This window comes from Sebastes fasciatus, chromosome 20 (genome assembly GCF_043250625.1).
Source record: "Sebastes fasciatus isolate fSebFas1 chromosome 20, fSebFas1.pri, whole genome shotgun sequence".
Taxonomy (NCBI): Eukaryota; Metazoa; Chordata; class Actinopteri; order Perciformes; family Sebastidae; genus Sebastes; species Sebastes fasciatus.
Window position 1 is genome coordinate 4103108 of NC_133814.1, and position 18899 is coordinate 4122006.

Genomic DNA, 18899 nt, shown 5'->3' on the forward strand with positions numbered 1-18899 from the left:
TTTCAGAGATATGCTACTAGCAAGATTGGAAAAACGTTGTGCAAATGTTCAACGGAGAGACCCCCCCGGCTCTTCTCTGTCTATCTCGTTTCATTGGAACGTATAAGAGCATTCAGCATAGCCTCGAACGTGATTGAAAAGCTGTTAAGACCAAAGTATAGATAATTGAGATAAGCGCTGATTGCGATTAGATCTCCATTTTCTGCCATTCTCTTTCTCAAGGAAGCGTGGACAATCTCTCCTCATTTGGCATTTGTCTTATCAACTCACTTATCTGGGTATGTAATCAACAATCTCAGAATCACTATAAGGAATTGCAATTAGTTTCAACAGGATTAAAAAAAAAAAACGTCTATTTCACACATATGAGAGCTATTTACGGAGCTGAAAGATCTCTGAAAATTAATGTTACTGTATAATTTAACAATGCTAAGAACTGTAAAAATCCAATTAATCAAGACGTGTTATAGTTTTCTCAGTGAACTGAAGGGCATATATAAAGTATATCTTGATGTGGTAAAAACTTAATTAATTCTTGTGGTGTATGAAAATGACGTGAGGGTATTGCAAACTCAGTATATGTTACACATCTTGTGGTTTTTAAAGGGTTTACGCCAGTTTGATCCAGCACTGTACCTTACACTTTTTAGCTGGAACAATTATTTAAAGGGCCAGTGTGTAGCAATTAGCAGAAATGGAATATAATATTCAGAACTATGTTTTCATGAGCGTATAAACACCTGAAACTAAGAATCGTGTTTTCGTTAGCTTTGAATGAGCCCTTCATATCTACATAGGGAGCGTGTTCTCTTCACGGAATCTGCCATGTTGCACCGCCATGTTTCTACAGTAGCCCAGAATGGACAAACCAAACACTGGCTCTAGAGAGAGACTTTCACATTTTTACGTTACCTGAAGGCCACTGTAGTTTTTCCGACACTTGTGAAACTGCGATAACGTGAACAGCAGTGTGCAAAATCGTGGTACCGCCAGCCGCCATCTGACTTCCGTTAGTAGTGTTATTATGGTAAGGATGGCCTGTGAGCGAGGCGAACGGCGTTACCACGGTTTTGCACTCGGCGGCTCACGTTACCGCAGTCTTGGAAAGGGAGGAGTGAGCGGAGGGATATTCAGTTGGTTGCAATCTGCAACACCACAAATCCTACACATTTTACCTTTAAGAAGTTCATTGGCTCATGGCTTTAATACGAACAAGTCTTGGCAACAATACTAACTTATAATAACTTTATAAATGTTTTGATAGTATGTTCTCTGCGTATCGGTCTGCTATACATGTAAATAGGCAACTGTTTGCTAACACATTAGCCAAATCAACTTTGGAGGGTTAAATTAACAGTGTGTAGCGTAAGGGGGGATCTATGGGTAGAAATGGAATATAATATTAATACGTATGTTTTCTTTAGTGTATAATCACCTGAAAATAAGAATCGTTGTGTTTTTTAATCTACATACGGAGCGGGTTCTCTTCACGGAGCCGGCCACCATGTTTCTACAGCAGCCCTTAACGGACAAACCAAACACTGACTCTAGATAGGATCATTCGTGTTTTTTTCCTACACGCTTGGCACACGAGAGAAGTTTTAGTTGGTTGCAATCTACAACCTCACCACTAGATGCTGCCAAATCCTACACACTGTACCTTAAAAACATGTTAATGTTTTGTTTACAGCTTGTTATGCTGCAACCAAGGGGTACATTTTTCAATCATCAATTAATATAATGCAGGTTTAAAGAACTGCAGGGCATAAAGGAGGTGTGCACTTTGGAGCCTAACAGTGTGCAGACCTCCTTTTTGCCCTGCAGTTAAGTACTTTTTTTCTTGCACTTGAGTACCTTTGCCTGGATGTGCACACCTCGCTGTTATTTAAAAATCAAATGAATGTTCTACATTCTGTACTTCTCTGCAAACACAATGTGTGTATGTCCTATCATTTCCCTCTTTTATGAACTTCTAATAAGTTAAAACAGCTACGCAGCTTTCCTAAATCCCAGCAGAGATATAGTACAAGACAACTTTCATAGGCTTGAAAAGCTTATAAAGTAATTTTATTATTGTAAGAGGCATCACTTCGCGCCTCTGTGCCAGGTTGGATTTGCTACTGATTCCCTGCCCTGAGACACTTGATAAATATCGTCCGTGAACTGCTTCCCCCCTCAGGAAATCAAGGAATGTAATTGTAAAAGTCAGATAGTGGGGGTATTTTCTATTGCAGCATAAAGCGTCTTGAGACATGATAAGGCCAAGCACTCCTTCGGGGGAATAATTATCTCAAACTTTTATGAATTAATGTGGCATCTGGAAGTGTCAGGCTTTGTCTGTCTCTGGAAGAAACTCAGCCTGCCACGGTGAAATGTCCCAAAAACCCATCACATCGCAGCATCCTCCTACCTGTACTGTATGTGTGTGTGTGTGTGTGTGTGTGTGTGTGTGTGTGTGTGTGTGTGTGTGTGTGTGTGTGTGTGTGTGAGGTTCAGTTCAAAATAAATCTGACTCACCCCAGCTGCAAAGCCTAGACTTCCATCCAAGATACGCTTCTGAAAAGGGCAGACAAGAAGAGAGATGTGCGAGTCAGTCAAATCGATATCCTCGTACTCTTCAGTAAACCTCTTGCTGTTGACTTAACTGGCAAAAATGCAACATTTCCCGAGAGTCAGAGGTCCAGAAATAACAAAAAAAAAACACATACACCATCTACCAGCAAAAGCATTCTGTCAATAGAGGGGTTTCATGTGATGCATCTAGCAGTTATACTGGAAATCCTCAGCTCTATCATATGGTTCATTTATTTGTTATTTTCATTGAGAAACTAATTATTTTATTACTAATATATGTGATCAATTTTGTGTTTAGATGTTTCACTTGACTGACGCATCTGATGGAACAAATATGCTTCTGTTTAAATCAATCCATTTTTCAGTCTGTATTTTCATGCTTCAAGTCCATGTTCTTCTGTTTAATACATGCAACTACATTGATTGTGTGTGTGTTGATTGTGTGCACAGAAGCTGCAGCTGCTCTGCTAAGGTGCTGCTTTCACTAAATAGGCTGTGTAGAGATTATATAACATGAAGAACATCCACATTTGAAGAAATGGTTTGACATTTTGGGACATACTGTAGGTTTATTTGATTTCTCGCCAAGAGTGAGATGAGAAGATCATCATCACTCTTGTGTCTGTCCGTTAAATATGATATTATAGCCGGAGACAGTTGGCTCAGCTTAAAGCTGACCCACACTTGACACTTTTTAGGCAGACGTTTTACTGATGCCCGGTAGTCGCTATCAGTCCAAAATGGCTGAAGCGTAACTCTGCTGGGCGGTGATGTTGCAATGGAACAAATAATTGACTTTCACTTCTTGACAATAAACTGTCTTCTCATCTAACTCTTGCCAAGACAGTCCCTAAGCATATTAACCAAAGCTATTCCTTTAAAACAATGTGTAAAGTGTTTACTCAAGCTCCATGTCTCTGTGGTTTCTAGGTTCATACAATACCTGTCGGCTTGAGAAGACAAACACCAGGGCTGCACCGGCAGCAGTCAGACCCCAGGTGAACAGAGTCCCCAGCAGGGCCTGGGTCACAGGGCTGTAGCCTTCCAGCATGGTGCCAGACCTGGACAAACAACACACATAAGGTCAAACTAATCCCACGGCACATTCACATTAGATTGGAAGATGTGGCACACAATATCTTTCCGGAAAGACTTTGAGAACTGGAAGAGAACAAAATGAAGAATCTGCCAGTAACTGCCCTGCCTTTAAATATAAGACTCAAAATATTGTCCCCATCTAGAAGCAGGTATTTATGATAAATGTGACATGTGAAAGCAACACACTTTTAGGAAGTTTATATCTTTGATTCCCAACTATAAACAAGAATGACAAACAACAGATCCCACAACAGGGCTAAATGTGCTAAGGCTGACTCATCTTAAACGTGTGCCTCTAAGCCCTCGCATCACTAGTGTGACACACACACACACACCCACTGTGGTTGTTTCAGCACACAACTGAACAAACGAGAGTCAAATCCTGTTTGCCCAGCACTCTAATATCCTGGAATTTCATTTGCATCTATGTAGCTGAACCTGTTGGGGTTGGCCCATCACCTCTCAAGATAGTACAGTACGGCCTAAAATATGGTGATGATTCAGTACTACAATACAGTAGGTGCTGAGAATACTAGGAATGTCACTTTGTCATCCATACTGCAAAACTAGGGCTGTCAATCGATTAAAATATTGAATCCCGATTTATTGCATGATTGTCCATGATTAATCGCAATTAATCGCACATTTTCTATCTGTTCGAAATGTACCTTAAAGGAGATCTTTCAAATATTTAATACTTGGAAAGTTAAAAATGGGGGCAAATATGCTTGCTTTATGAAAATATATGTATGTATTTTTTATTGGAAATCAATTAACAACACAAAACAATGACAAATATTGTCCAGAAACCCTCAAAGGTACTGCATTTAGCATGAAAAATATACTCAAATCATAACATGGCAAACTGCAGCCCAACAGGCTGTCAGTGTGTCAGTGTGCTGACTTGACTATGACTTGCTCCAAACTGCATGTGATTATCATAAAGTGGGCATGTCTGTAAAGGGGAGACTCGTGGGTACCCATAGAAACCATTTTCATTCACATATCTTGAGGTCAGAGGTTAAGGGACCCCTTTGAAAATGGCTATGCCAGTTCTTCCTCGCCAAAATTTAGCATTACCTTGTAACGTTATTTAGCCCCCTTTGCGACAAACCAGTATGACATGGTTGGTACCAATGGATTCCTTACTTTTTCTAGTTACATATGAGGTATCTTCACTCTAGCTTTATAACCGAGCACGCTAAAACCTCCAGAAGACCGATTGCGTTAATGCGTTACAGAAACTAGTGGCGTTAAAATGATTTAAATAAAAAAAATCTAATTATTAATTATTTAAAAAGGTGCAGTATGTACAATTTAGCGGCATCTCGTGGTGAAGTTGCAGATTGCAACCAACTGATACTTCTCCCATGTGCCAAGCTTGTAGGACAACTACAGTGCGACGCACTGGGTCTTATTTAGAGCCAGTGTTTGGTTTGTCCCTTCTGGGCTACCGTAGAAACATGGCGTCCAGCTCCATGAAGAGGACCCGCTCTCTATGTAGATATAAATGGATCATTCTAAGGTAACGAAAACAAAACAATTCTTATTTTCAGGTGATTATACACTAAAGAAAACATACTATATTATATTTCATTTCTGCCAATAGAGCCCCCTAAATGCTACACACTGCTCACTTTCAGGTTCATACTTGTATTCTGTCTTTCTAGTAGAACATGTTTACATGCTGTAATGTTAAAAAATATATATTTTCCTCATACTGTCTGCTTGAATATACCTGTATTTACCCTCTGTCTGAAATGCTCTGTTTTAGTGCATTTCAACGGAATTGCAACAGAATTGTGTTGCTAGGCAACAAGGGTCCATGTTTATTTCCTGTCAGCCGATGTCATTAACATACACTGCAACCAGGAAATAAACTGGGACACATTTAGAATGTTTACGTTTAAAACCGTGTAATGGTCTAAATATTGTATATTTGTGACATCACAAATGGACAGAAATCCTGGCAGCTTGTTTCAAATGCAGAGTTTCTGAATACGGGCTGTGTGTATGTCCCTGTGGATTGAGCGTTTCAATACTTTCACAGTATTTATATAGGACTTAAGCCTGCTTTAACATAAAAAAAAAACATGAAAATCTCACTTTTTTATAATATGGGACCTTTAAGAGGTTTACATTAATGTTAACAAGCTTAGATTCCACATTGTTTACTTGGGGGGTAATCACACATAAGTTTGCTTTAACTTATGAAACTTGCTGAAAAAGTGGCCACCGTGATCGCGACGGACTATTACTGGATAAATGTTTAAAACATAGTGTAACAGTAGCACAAGAAGAGCGGAGTCATAAAGTCAACAAACTGCCTGAGTCATGCCCATTTATACAGCAATATTTACCTAAAGTTTAAGCTAACATTAGCCAACATGAGCTTCTGGTCATACCAGACAAAGTGACACTGTAGCATCAACAAACCTGCAACTATTAAAAGGTGAAATGGTCAGTCTTTTCATTTGTAAAAAGAAGAATGTGTTATTTCTTCTGTCAAAAAGTTACACAGTCTCCCTTTAAAGTAGCTTTAACTGGCAACTTTTCACATTCATAAGCAATAAATAAACACATGACAACTGGGAATATTTACTGAACAAATGGGAGCTGAAGGAACTGCTTTCATGTAATCATCAGATGACACTTTCATGAGCAAATAAATATAAACATGCCATGGGAATATTTACCACCCAGCAGTAGTGAATGAATGCTGGCTGAATGTATCAACTCCTTATATGGTAAACATGCCTTACTAATTAATATTCTTCTCATAATTGCGGAATGAATTTGAATGAGAAGTTAAATGCATTTCTTTATGTGCTTGTGTTCCCAGAGATAAACTGCATTTAGCTTTAAGTGACTTTTTAACATAAACAGCGAACGTGTTAATGTGTGTTAATGTGCACAGCCGTGCTAATTACGCCCCATTACACAGCTGTGTGACAGTACATCATGTAACTGACGTGACTAACCTGTAAATGAGACTTTAAATGCTTTCTCGCCTGATATTACAAAATAACGATGTTTTATTTCACACAAAATCTATTTGCGGTATTATGACACAGCATTCTTTTATTCGGCATAGATTAAATTTGCCCTAAATTGATGTTATTGGTCATTTTTGTCATTAGTTTCAGGTTTACTCACTTCTTTCTCCAGTGGCACCTCGCCTCCTCTCTATTTACTTCCTGCTTCCTGATACACGTGTCTATGACGGTCTAAGCCCCGCCTCTCCTCGCAACCTATTGGTCAGTCAGTTTGACAGCTGCACCAGTGGGAGGCGATTTAAAGCTGCAGTAGGTAGAATTGTATTATATACTATATCCTCCTGAGACCCAGCCCATTGACATGTGTCCTCTGTAGTGGACATGTTGTCCACATGCATATCCTCTTACTCTTTTGACCTTTTTTTCCTCTTTTTCATTTTTTTTTTTTTTTTTTTTTAAATCAATTTTAATGTATTCTTGGTTTAATATCACTCTCCAGCCATAATCTGTCATTTTTTTTGTCTTTTCACACTGAAATAGTCCTGTAGTCCACTACAGTGGACAATTAAATATAAGATTTTCTTTTAACCCTAAATAGGAAGGAAATCACAAAAAAAAGTAATTTTCGGTTCCCAGGAGGATATATAGTACTAGTACTATATACACAGTATATATATATATATATATATATATACTGTATACATACTACTCCCAGTAGACCACTTACACTTGCATTTCCACACCAAAAACTGATAACTGCAATACACTGTATAATGACTGTGCAATATCATTATCATTATTACTACTCAGGTGTAATACTCAGGTGTAATTCATACTGTGCAATATTTTCAGGTGGAATTTCGTTTCATTCTCACTGTGCAATATCATTTTCCACTTTTGCAATTTTGTTAATAGTCTGTTTATGGTCAATACTGTATATATTGCTCCTATTTTTATACTTCCTTCTATTTAAATGGTTCATATTTTGTTACACTTTGTTTAGCTTTTTTTTTATACTGCGTTAGCTGATGCTTCTTGTTTTTTGCACTATCCCCTTTGCTGCTGTACACTGCAAATTTCCCCACTGCGGGACTAATAAAGGAATATCTTATCTTATCTTATCTTATCCTGACAGTAGTGCATGAAACAGATAATCTGAAAAAATTCATGCGCCTCTGTGTCCTACGGTATACTCCGGTGCTCCTAATGGCATCTGCTGGATTTCACACACTGGAGAAAAACAGCCAATCAGAGCTGAGCTGGAGCCTTGCCGTTTCTGAGCAGCTGTCAATCACTCGCCAATTCCGATCAAACAGAAAACTAGGCAGCGCTGATCAAATGCGAATCAATATTCTTTTACTGTTATGCCTGTTTCTCGCATTAAATGTTTTTAGAATCACCTTGTAGTGTACTGTTTAGTTGTAAAATGAGAAAGTTTGTGACCCGGCAGAAATGTTGAGATCAGTTGAGAAAATACCAAGCACCGCCCAACCGCCGTAGCAAATTTTCTCATTTGCTTTTCTCATTTAACAGCTAAACAGTAGACTACAAGATGTTTCTGAAAACATTTGAGGAGAGAAATAGGCATTACAGTAACAGATTATTGATTCATATTTGATCAGCGCTGCCTAGTTTGACCGTTTGATTGCAGTTTGCGAGTGATGGACAGCTGCCTCCTTTCAATGAACAGCCAATAGGAACGCTCTCTTTCTGAAATGACCTGTGATTGGCCTGAAGATTTTTTTAAGCATGAAAACAGAGTCATGAGGAGGTGCAGAAGTCTAGTTTTCTCTCAGAACACTTGAATTACAATATGCTGAAAGGTTATTATGGACTTTTTGCCTAATGATGTAAAAAAATTCTGCCTACTGCAGGTTTAATTCATTCAAATATTATGAAAAACACCACAGAAGAGTTTGGAAAGCTTAGGTAGTTCTGTACTTTTTTTACATATAAGAAACATAAAGTGCAAGAGCATTTCACTGTTTTATCAGGGATTAAATCGAACATATCCCAGTCGGTTAAAACAAAAATCAAATCTGAAAATAATAGAAAATAATCCCTGGAAGGATTTAATGAGACCATACAGGAGAAAAGATGCCAAACAGAGACAGCAAAATGATACAAGAAGTTTCATATGTGCATCAGTCTACCACAGGTCTGTGGGGGGAGTGGTGTATGCCTGGTTTGGACAGTAGTGGAAGGTAGCCGTTTACTAGATACTGTGCATCTAGGTGCTGTACAAATTTGTGATACTCGTACTTTACTATGAAGTTTCCATTTGATGCCACAATATTCCCATATTACCGAGTTTATATAGTGACTTTGTTGTTATAAACATTACTGCTGCTGCTCTAGAAACATTTAGTTATATTTAAAATATAAATAAATTCTAATCCCATTCTGAATTTTAAAATCATATATTAAATAGCAATTATTTAGTAATGAAAAAAAACCGATAAGACTATTGATAAAGAACCAAACTAATAAGGAGTATCGCTAAGAGTAGTAGCATATATAAAATCCAAATGATACTTGTGTTATGAATAAGTTATGATCATATTTTGTTATTGCCAATCATTCCGTACCTATGACCTTGAGTAAAAATCCAATTCAGACCTTTGAGGGATACGTTTGAGAACCCCCGCACTACATTCATAAAACAGCTTTTCAAATTATAACATGTTGTATTCCTATGGATTATATTACCCCACAGTACTAGTATTAGAATTTAAATTATTAAGTACATGTTGTCAACAATTCTACTTCAATGCTGACTTGTATTGTATTTTTTCAATGTGGCAGTATAAGTTTTACTCAAGATATTTTTTTATTTTTTTTTGGGTGCACGTGTGTGTGCATGTGTGGACTTTCTGCTGGCTTCTGACAAGGAACAGATTCCGAGGATGTTGCTGAGGAATTTCCTCTTCCCAGTGGAAGATTCCAGGATTGCTGCTCTCATTCACCTCTCAGTGGTAATTCCTAGGCATGTTGACCTTTGACCTGTTGACCGATCATCTGTAACTGATTCAACTCTTCTACTAAGCACTAAATTACCTGTTTCCAATCATTTCTACTTTTTTTTTTGGATAATCCAAATAATTTACACGTTTCCTGTAAAGCACTGTAGCAATGACTCTCTAACATTGATGGTTATATATGAATCAAAATGGTATAATCATCACCATCCAAACAAATCTAATATGTTCCATGTACCACAGCAGCCAATTTATGCAGATTAAAAGATACTGTTTCTTTTTACTTATTTTGTTCTGAGGAAAGTTTTTTGAAAAGGTTTTTGTTAAGGAAATTCAATTAAGGGAGTGAATTCTTTGACATTTATAAAATCATGACCATGACTCAAAATGCAATATATCTTATGTATCCATGTCACTATGATCTCTCTGAGGATAAGATGATCTTCTTCAATGGATTTCTGTCCTTGCAGGATTAGTGAACAGCTGTGCGTAACGGCGGCTCAAGAAAGAAGCTGTTTCTCTTTGATTCCGAGGAACTGACGGATGTTTACCTCTGATGTGTTAGACCCCTGCGGTTTTTATGCTAATGCAACTTCAAAACTCCTGCATTGGAAATATCCCAACATTCGACACGCTGCATATTTTTTGGGCTGTTTTGCATCATAATAATAACAGGAATACACCACCGAAGGAAAATTCACCTCGGTGCCTCTAGCCTTTTTCTTTTTACAGTGTTAAAGGGATAGTTTTGAAGTGGGGTTGTATGAGGTACTTATCCATAATCAGTGTATTACCTACAGTAGATGACGGTCAGCATGCTCCCAGCTTGGAGAAACAGACAGGAGTACCGACACCGGAGCAAAGCAATACAGTGCTGTGGATGGGGACGGCAGAAAAACTTATTTAGCCACTTAAAATACTTCGGTGCTCCTGTTGGTTTCTCGATGCTGGTGGCACGCCGACTGTCATCTACTGTAAGTAATACACCTAATATGGATAAGTACCTCTTACAACCCCACTTCAAAACAACCACACTATACCTTTAACACATTTTTGAGTATTTGTTATCCATTAGGTGTCTTGCTTTAAAATATTTGCTGAAATCACCAACCATTAGGAAACATGTTAATATGCCACCCTGGATACAATAAATCCATCCTCTAATGTATTTATATTGTGTTTCAGCCGTATCCATTTTATTAACGAAACACAGATGTTACAGTGCAGTTTGGATTATTGTTCCACCAACATTCCTTTAAATATTTCACATTTCTGTGTTGCAATTGCAGGAAGCCCAATTTGTATTACTCACGAGTGACTGTGGGTTTATAGGCAGTGTTGCTGGGAAACAAAAAAAGATGAAAATAAGCGGATACCCAGAAACAATAAACAAGATAATAAGACAAGACATGTGGAGTTTCCAGATTTCATCAGTGGCATCCTCTCACTTCCAAGTATGCTGAAAGAATTTGCTGCAGCGTGCTATTCCTCCATATGCGACATCTCTTACTGAAAATGATATCTTATGAAACAATTTTGTCAAAGCTACAATAACATTGTGTGATTCACATTTTGCTGGAATTACATTATTGCATGCACGCTGCAGATGGTCTCTGTGTTTCATTTAGGGCTTTTTTTTATTCACTCTAGCAGCGTGGCTCTATGGATGGCAATGTCGGCCTGTTAGTTGCTCAACCACTTTGGTTCGGACTGAAATATCTCCAAAACCATTGGATGGATTGCCATGAAATTTGCTACAGACATGCATGGTCCCTAGAGGATGAATGCTACAGATGTTGGCGATCCCTTGACGTCTTCTGTAGTGCGATCATGCGTTCGACATTGGCAATTCAGATTTAAACATCTCTTCAAGTATATTCAAGGTTCCTTGAGGATAATTCCTAATGACTTTGGTGATCTTCCAACTTTTACTCTAGATACACCAGCAAGTCAAAAATTGTATTCAGTAAAAAAGCTTGACAGCTATCAGTTGGACTGGCACATCTTTTTTTTTTTTTTACGTTATGACATTCATGGTCCCCAGAGGATGACTCCTACAGACTTTGTTGATACCCTGACTTTTCCTCCAGTGCCATCATGAGGTTGAAATTTTAGTTTTTTAGTGAAATGTCTTGGCAACTTTTGGATGGATTGCTGGGAAATTTGCTACAGATATTCAAGGTCCCTTGAGGATGAATCCCGAGGACTAACCAAAGTCCTCGGGACTTTGGTTAGTCCTCGGCATCTCCTATTTTTTCATCTAGTACCACAGTGAGGACATTTTTGGAAGATTTGCCGTGAAATTTCCTGACTTTTCATCTAGCATCATCATCAGGCTATTATTATATAGAATATACAGCATATTACATTTTCAATTTGTTAATACTTTGGTTTATGACCAATTACCTGCATAACTAATGACATTCCCATCAGCTTCAGCTCTACTTTGTGTTAAGAGCTAATTAAAAAGTATTAGCAAGCTAACAGGCAAAACTAACATGGTGAACATGGTGAACATGATACCTGCCAAACATCATCATGTGAGCATTGTCTCTGTGTGCATGTTAGCATGCTGATGTTAACATTTAGCTCAAAACACCAGTATACCTACTATATACTGTATACTGCATACATACCCTCATAGAGCTGCTAGCATGGCTATAGGTGCACCCATTTAGAATGTTATCAGTTGATTGAATGGGCGTTTTCAGTGGTTATTATCACTACCATTCTAATGCCCTAGATGGCCAAAACTGCACCTACCACGTTGTGAAAGTGAAACTTAACGTAGTGAACTGAAACAAAACAACTTTAGGTTTTAGGCAACAAGATTACTTGGTTAGATTTAGGAAAAGATCATGGTCTGGGTTAAAATAAATACGTTTGTTACGTAACTTACGTACATGGAGTTACAAAAGCAACTTTACGGTAAAATAAGTCAATGCGGACTTTCGGTTTCATACGGGACACAAAGAATGGCCTCCTGGGTGAAGGTCCTGTGTTTGTTTGAACATCGATCCACCCCATCATTCTGCCTTGGAGTTGTCTTCTTGTATTCGCATCGGTTATCAACCATGTGAGTAGAGGATAACGGCCTTCTGAACCTACTGGTAGGTGTAGCAGACCCCTTCTAACCCATATCTATGAGGCTGATAATGCCCATTCAATCGAATCGGCTGATATCATTCAAGAAGGGTGGTAGACTTGTAGGTTTACATTTACATTTTGAGTTTCAGGCATCATTATCTCATGCTCATCACACTACAAGACAAGAATAAGCATCTAATTAAAAAAAATAGCTTTTAGTGTTCACTAGAAAGGAGTACAGAGTTCAAAGCCACAGCTGTCTGACAGCTGAAGAAAAAATGTTGTGAGATGGTGAAGAGAAAGGACAGTCATTGGAGGGAAAATAAGACCTCACAGAGTACTTCTTAAAAGCTTCTTTTCTGATAAACCCTTAGCCTTGAGTTTGGCAGTGTGAAAGATGTCATCCGTTTGATTCCACATGGCTCGTCCTTTTCTGCTGCAGTCCACGTGGATATGGATGCCAGCATGTCTGTCTGAACACCACTGTGAAATACTGCCCGTGAAATACGAAGCTGTCAAACGTCTCAAAATTTAGCACCATGAAACAGTGGTTTCATGGTGGGGGGGTTGGGGTTGGGGTGGAGAGGTGGGCTCCGCCGTATGAAGTGTTAGTCTCCAGGGGGAAGTTAAGCCTCAACCTAATCAGGAGTTTAGACTACAAAGGCATTTTTTTTCCAGTTAATTGGAACCAGTCAAAAGCCAGAGTGAAGGTATGTCTTGAAATATCTCCAAGGAAATCTGTGGCATCTGATGAATGAGCTCTCAGATATGGTCCCTGAAATGAGATAAATTCACTAGATAAAGGTTGAAGTGATGTGATGGAGAGAATCGACTAGTTTAGATTGAGTGTTGATGGTGGGTGGCGGAAACGCGCTGGAGGTTTTCTGGGGGACGTTCCCGGGGTATTCCAGCTATGCGTGTCAGTGTGGCAACAGGACAGAGGTCATCTCTCATCCAGAGTCTTTAATCTTGCTACCCCCCCCCCCCCCCCCCACACACCACACACACACACACACACACCTCTTTCCAATCTCCCCGTCTACTCCTTCTCCTCTTTTCCATCTTTTTCCTTTCCGCTCTTGCCTCCCTTTCACCTTTCCGCTTTTCCTCCGTCACCTCCTCCTTTTGTGGAGCCAGAAAAACAAGGTGGAAGGGTTCGAGGAGGATGGAAGGAGTCGAGGAATCAACAACAGCATCCCCATGTCAAATGTCAAAAAACAAAAAAGCCCTGAAAAAACACACAGCAGACTCCTCTTTCCTGTCGGCAGATTTACTCAGTCTGGGTTGTAAAGGTGGGTGGCCAGCGCAACGAGATAGTGATATTATCTGTGTGTTTAGGTTTAGTTGTATGACCCCCCACTGAACTGTGAAGGAGCGTAGGGGTGGAGTGTGGGGAGACAAAATGGATGGTGGGGAGGAGGGGAGGGGGTGTGAAGTAAACAGAAGCAGAGGGGAGAGAAGAAAGAGTGGAAAAGAAAAAAGTTATGAAAACAAAAGTATTGTAGCAGATGGGGCCAGGGTTTACCTTGGAAACAGCGTTACGGCGGAGGAACTGGGGGAGGAGGCGTGAGCCAAACTGGAGTTTATCACAATCTCTGGAGACTGATGAACAAGGGGTGGTGGGGGTGGGGGTGGTGGGGTGTTGGGGGGGGGTCCACACACACAGCAGCAGCAGACACACTCCTCGCACACTGTGGGGGGAAGAGATATAAAAGGGCTCCCAGCGAGAAAGAGTGGTCAGGGAAGCGTCCGAGTGGCCGTCCTCCAGCTCATTTCCACACTGCTGTGCGTCACTGAGTGTGTTTACGCGTGTGCACGTGGGTATCAGAGAGAAGCGTGTCGACTATTCCACCACAAAGGAATAAACTTTGACAGTTTTTTTTTTTTTTTTTTCTTTTTCAAAAAGATAAAAGGTGGTGACTGGATGGGGGGAGTTGAAGAGTTGCTGAAGCCTGGCTGCTCTTGAACCTGAGAGCGCTGTTTGATTTCCAGGTTTCTCCGTTGAGTTGTTTACTCCTCTCTCTCTCTCTCTGAGAACTTTATACTTCCACCACGGGGAGTCAAGAGGTGACTGTTGAGCTGTTTGCACATTTTGCATTTTTATTCTCTTTTTCTGATTGATTATTTGCAGCAGAATGGACGCCTCGTTTGTATCAGATATGGACTACAATCAGACATATATGGATGATCATTTTTTCCTTGAGGACCATATCGATGGCTTCGGCATCACCATGGCGATACTCTACTTGGTGGTTTGCATCCTGGGACTAGCCGGGAACTCCCTCGTCATTATTGCCATTTTGAAATTGGACAAAATGTCATCTTCCACAACCGTGTACATTTTCAACCTGGCGCTGGCCGACGGCCTCTTCATGGTCGGCCTTCCCTTCATAGCGAGCCAGAACTTCCAGAATCACTGGATGTTCGGCGACGCCGTGTGCAAAGTGGTCATGGTGCTAGACGGAATCAACCAGTTCACCAGCGTCTTCTGTCTGACGGCGATGAGCATCGACCGCTACATGGCGCTGGCCGACCCGCTCCGGTTCGCCCGTTGGAGGACGCCGCGCTGGGCCAAGATCGTGTCCGCGTTCCTGTGGCTCATCTCGCTCCTCACCATCCTCCCCATGGCGCTCCACTTCTCGGCCGATCGAGGCCTGTGCATACCGGACCTGGTTTCGGACGCCTGGTGGCTCGGCGTCCTGTCTTACACCTTCGTCATGGGGTTCGCCTTGCCGTTCACGGTCATGACGGCCTCCTACGCGGCGCTGCTGCTCACCCTGAGGTCCCAACGGCTCCGGGCGGCGACGCCGAACCCCGAGAGCCAGCGGCTGGAGCGGCAGGTCACCAGGATGGTGGTCGCGGTGGTGGTGGTGTTCGGGATGTGCTGGCTGCCGTTTTACACCTTCAACTTCTGCTCCTTGCATCAAACCGGCCTGGTGTTGACCTTCGCCAGAGCCTTTGAGTTCGTCGTCCTGCTGTCGTACTCGTGGAGCTGCGCCAACCCCATCCTCTACGCCTGCCTCTCCGACACCTTCAGGAGGCACTTCCGCACGCTCCTCTGTCCCGCCACCAAGTCGTCTCCCAGCATGCAGTGCAACACCGAACGGTATGACTTAAATGACACAGGTGTGCGGGATGTGACCATTCTTGCATAGAGAGAGAGACGATGAAAAACAGACTCACCATTTTACTCCATTTCCTGTCACGATGCACCGCATGATACTTTTCACCTTCTTATTTACTCGTTTGATGGTTCTTAGATTTGTGATAAATTCTGATTTAGAGATTTTTCCACTTGCCTTGGAATGTATTGAAGTTGTACATATTTTCTTGTCCTATGCGATCAGATTTGCGGAATTTGAGGGACTTTTGTTCACCGCTGTCTCATATGTTTGATCAGGTGTTTGTAGAGATTGAGAGGTTTTCAGTGCACTTGTGTTAATCACTCAGTTCACTGTTTGAGTACAGACTGTGCATCCTTACCCTCTTCTCCCTGTGGAAATGAAAAAGTTTGCAGAATAGCCAACAGGAAGAAAAGTACTCATCAAACAGCATAATTCAAATTGACTTTCCATAACACAAACCCCTCTGTGTTGACATAGAACACGCTCACCTCCTGCTCTGTCTGACTCAGACCTGTTGTACAATTTGTCTTCCAATAACTCTGCGACCTGCTCTGCTGCACTTCCTGTCATACGGCATCTCACCAGAACTAATGAAATGAGGCACAAGAGGGATGAAGTGTGGACAGGTGGAGTGTAAACAGAATAACATGGGTCACATGCCTGTGGCCAAACACCAACACAAAGACACGCTCAGACAACTCCTCCACTCCCACAGCTGGATTATGTCCTAGTGGCTTTAAGTGTGTGTGTGTGTGTGTGTTTGTGCCTGGGTGGCCATGTGCATGCACCTGCACACATGCATGCTGGGAAGCCACGGGCGTACTGTGTTATTTTGCTCGAGCCAGACTTATTTAAGAGGCTTTCCATTTTTAAGGAAAGGTGAACACATTTAACAACACGTTTGCTCTAAAATGGATTTCGGCACTTTGGCTTAATGTTTGCTTTTAGCATAAAAAAACCTTTAAAATGTCACCAGTTGAGAAATTTAATAGCAGTCTCGGGTTTAGCATGATGAGAAAGAATTTAGACGGACGTGACGGAAATGCTTTCATAAAGTCACACAGAGGCATGTAGTCCACCAAAGTGATGTTTTCATGTACAGTAATAGCACTTACATGCTTCTCAGTGATGTGGCTTTGGCTTTAAAGGGGAACACCGACTAAATTAAGAATTCCAATATGTTATTTACATAGCTGAGGAAAGTTAAATCAATATTTGTGAACATGAGCTCCTCTCTCTCTCAAAGCCAGAAACCAGAGATCTCAAACTTGTGAAGTCATAGGGTTTAAAGTCTGGAGCTGCTCCATAGACAATGAATGGGAGGCTGATTTAGTTTTCCTTTTTTATAGACGAAAATGAGCTTTATTCTATTGTAGTGTCCTTGGTTGTGAAACAGAAAATGTATCCATATACTCAGAACATTTCCCTAAGTGCTGTCAGTGTCATCCAAAACATCTTTCTCCATTCATTGTCTATGGAGCGGTTCCACACTTTATACCCTATGACATCACACGTTTGAGTTTTAGCACTCTAGTTTTTGGATTTTGAAGAGAGTTCTTTATGCTTACTAATATATTTTTTCTACTGTCTTAGACCATAGGAATAACATGTATGAATTTTGAAAATGGGCATAGTTCCCCTTTAATACCCCTTTCTCCTTGTAATTAACATGCATCCTGGGGGATTTAAATCATCAAAAACACAGAAAAATCTGGTATAAACACACCCAAAATAGATCCAATCACAGCATTTAGCCAGGAGATAAACAGATACACATGTTTGTGCACTGATGCAACGGAAAAATGTAAGACATGTACAAACAGCCTTGTCAAAAGTGTATTGTCAGAACAGATGTTGAACAGTCAATTATCAGTGATGTAAATATGTATAAATGAGAAAATGATGCATGTGTGGGACAATCTGTATTTTGTAGACAGAAACATAAATGTGCTGGAATGTGTACCAGAGATATGAGTGCCTTGTTTTAAATTTCAATGTTATCCATTTATACCACATCTAAACACAAAGAGACATGTTTTGTGAAGCCAGTTGTGTCATGAAATGTATTGAGGCTGCTGATCAAGACATGGGACTGGGACTCCACTTATATTGATCATATAGCCACTCTATATACTGTATATGAGCATTTCTCAGATGCTTTTGACTGTAAATAAACATAGTTGCTTGTGTTTTATTTGTTTCTGTTTCCATATTTCAGTATGAAGGAATGAACCACATACATACATTACTCAGATACTGCACTTTAGTACAGCTCTGAGGTACTTGTACTTTACCTGAGTATTTCTATTTTGTGATACTTTTATTCCACTGCACTGCAGAGGGAAATATTCTACTTTTTACTCCACTACATTTTTGGACAATCACAGTAACTGGTTACTTCTCATATTAAGATTTTACGTATAAAAAAAAAACCATACAGCAATGGAAAGGAGCTGAGTACATTTACTCAAGTAATGCACTTAGTTACCATTTTGAGGTACTTTATTTGAGTATTTCCATTTTATGCTACTTTATACTTCTAATCCGCTACATTTCAGAGAAGAGTATTATACTTTTCACTACTTTTATCTAACAACTACTAGTTATTTTACACATTACAATTTTGCACACAAAGAAATAATGATCATATATAATAAAAGGATGTATTGTTATAGATTAAATTACCACACAGCAGCATATAAAATATCTAAAATCAGCTCCACCTTGACCAGCAATAACATTAACATGCTCCTTACATGTTAATAATAATCCAACGATACAAAGAGTATAATAACACAAATCTCTGAAAACGGCCATTCTGCATGACAATAACTTTGGTATATTTTGTTGTAAATAGTTCTTTATTTTTACTTAAGTAACATTTTTACTGCAATACTTTTGCCTGATATGAGTATTTTTAACAGCGGGGTACTGCTACTTTTACTGACGTACAAAATACAATATATTAACAATTTAAAAAAAATTAATTATTTAACAAATGTATTTGAATTAAACCAAAAGTTTCCAACTTTTTCAGCTTG

At 39.9% G+C, this 18899-nt stretch overlaps 2 protein-coding genes across 2 annotated transcripts in view; one reads left to right on the top strand and one right to left on the bottom strand.

The window, feature by feature from the left end:
• Window positions 1-6941, bottom strand: part of slc39a11 (solute carrier family 39, member 11) — a 157473-nt gene extending 150532 nt beyond the window's left edge. The window contains exons 1-3 of the mRNA XM_074621013.1: window positions 6829-6941; window positions 3518-3635; window positions 2518-2556 (exon numbers count right to left, since the gene is read on the bottom strand). Coding sequence (XP_074477114.1) covers window positions 2518-2556; window positions 3518-3625 — 147 coding nt within the window. The 5' untranslated portion in view covers window positions 3626-3635; window positions 6829-6941. The remainder of the gene's footprint in view (window positions 1-2517; window positions 2557-3517; window positions 3636-6828) is intronic.
• A 7431-nt stretch (window positions 6942-14372) lies between these two features.
• LOC141758487 (somatostatin receptor type 2) lies at window positions 14373-18047 on the top strand. The gene has a single exon (XM_074619963.1). The coding sequence runs from the start codon at window positions 14869-14871 to the stop codon at window positions 15886-15888; it is 1020 nt and encodes a 339-aa protein (XP_074476064.1). The 5' UTR covers window positions 14373-14868; the 3' UTR covers window positions 15889-18047.
• Window positions 18048-18899: the final 852 nt, after the last annotated feature.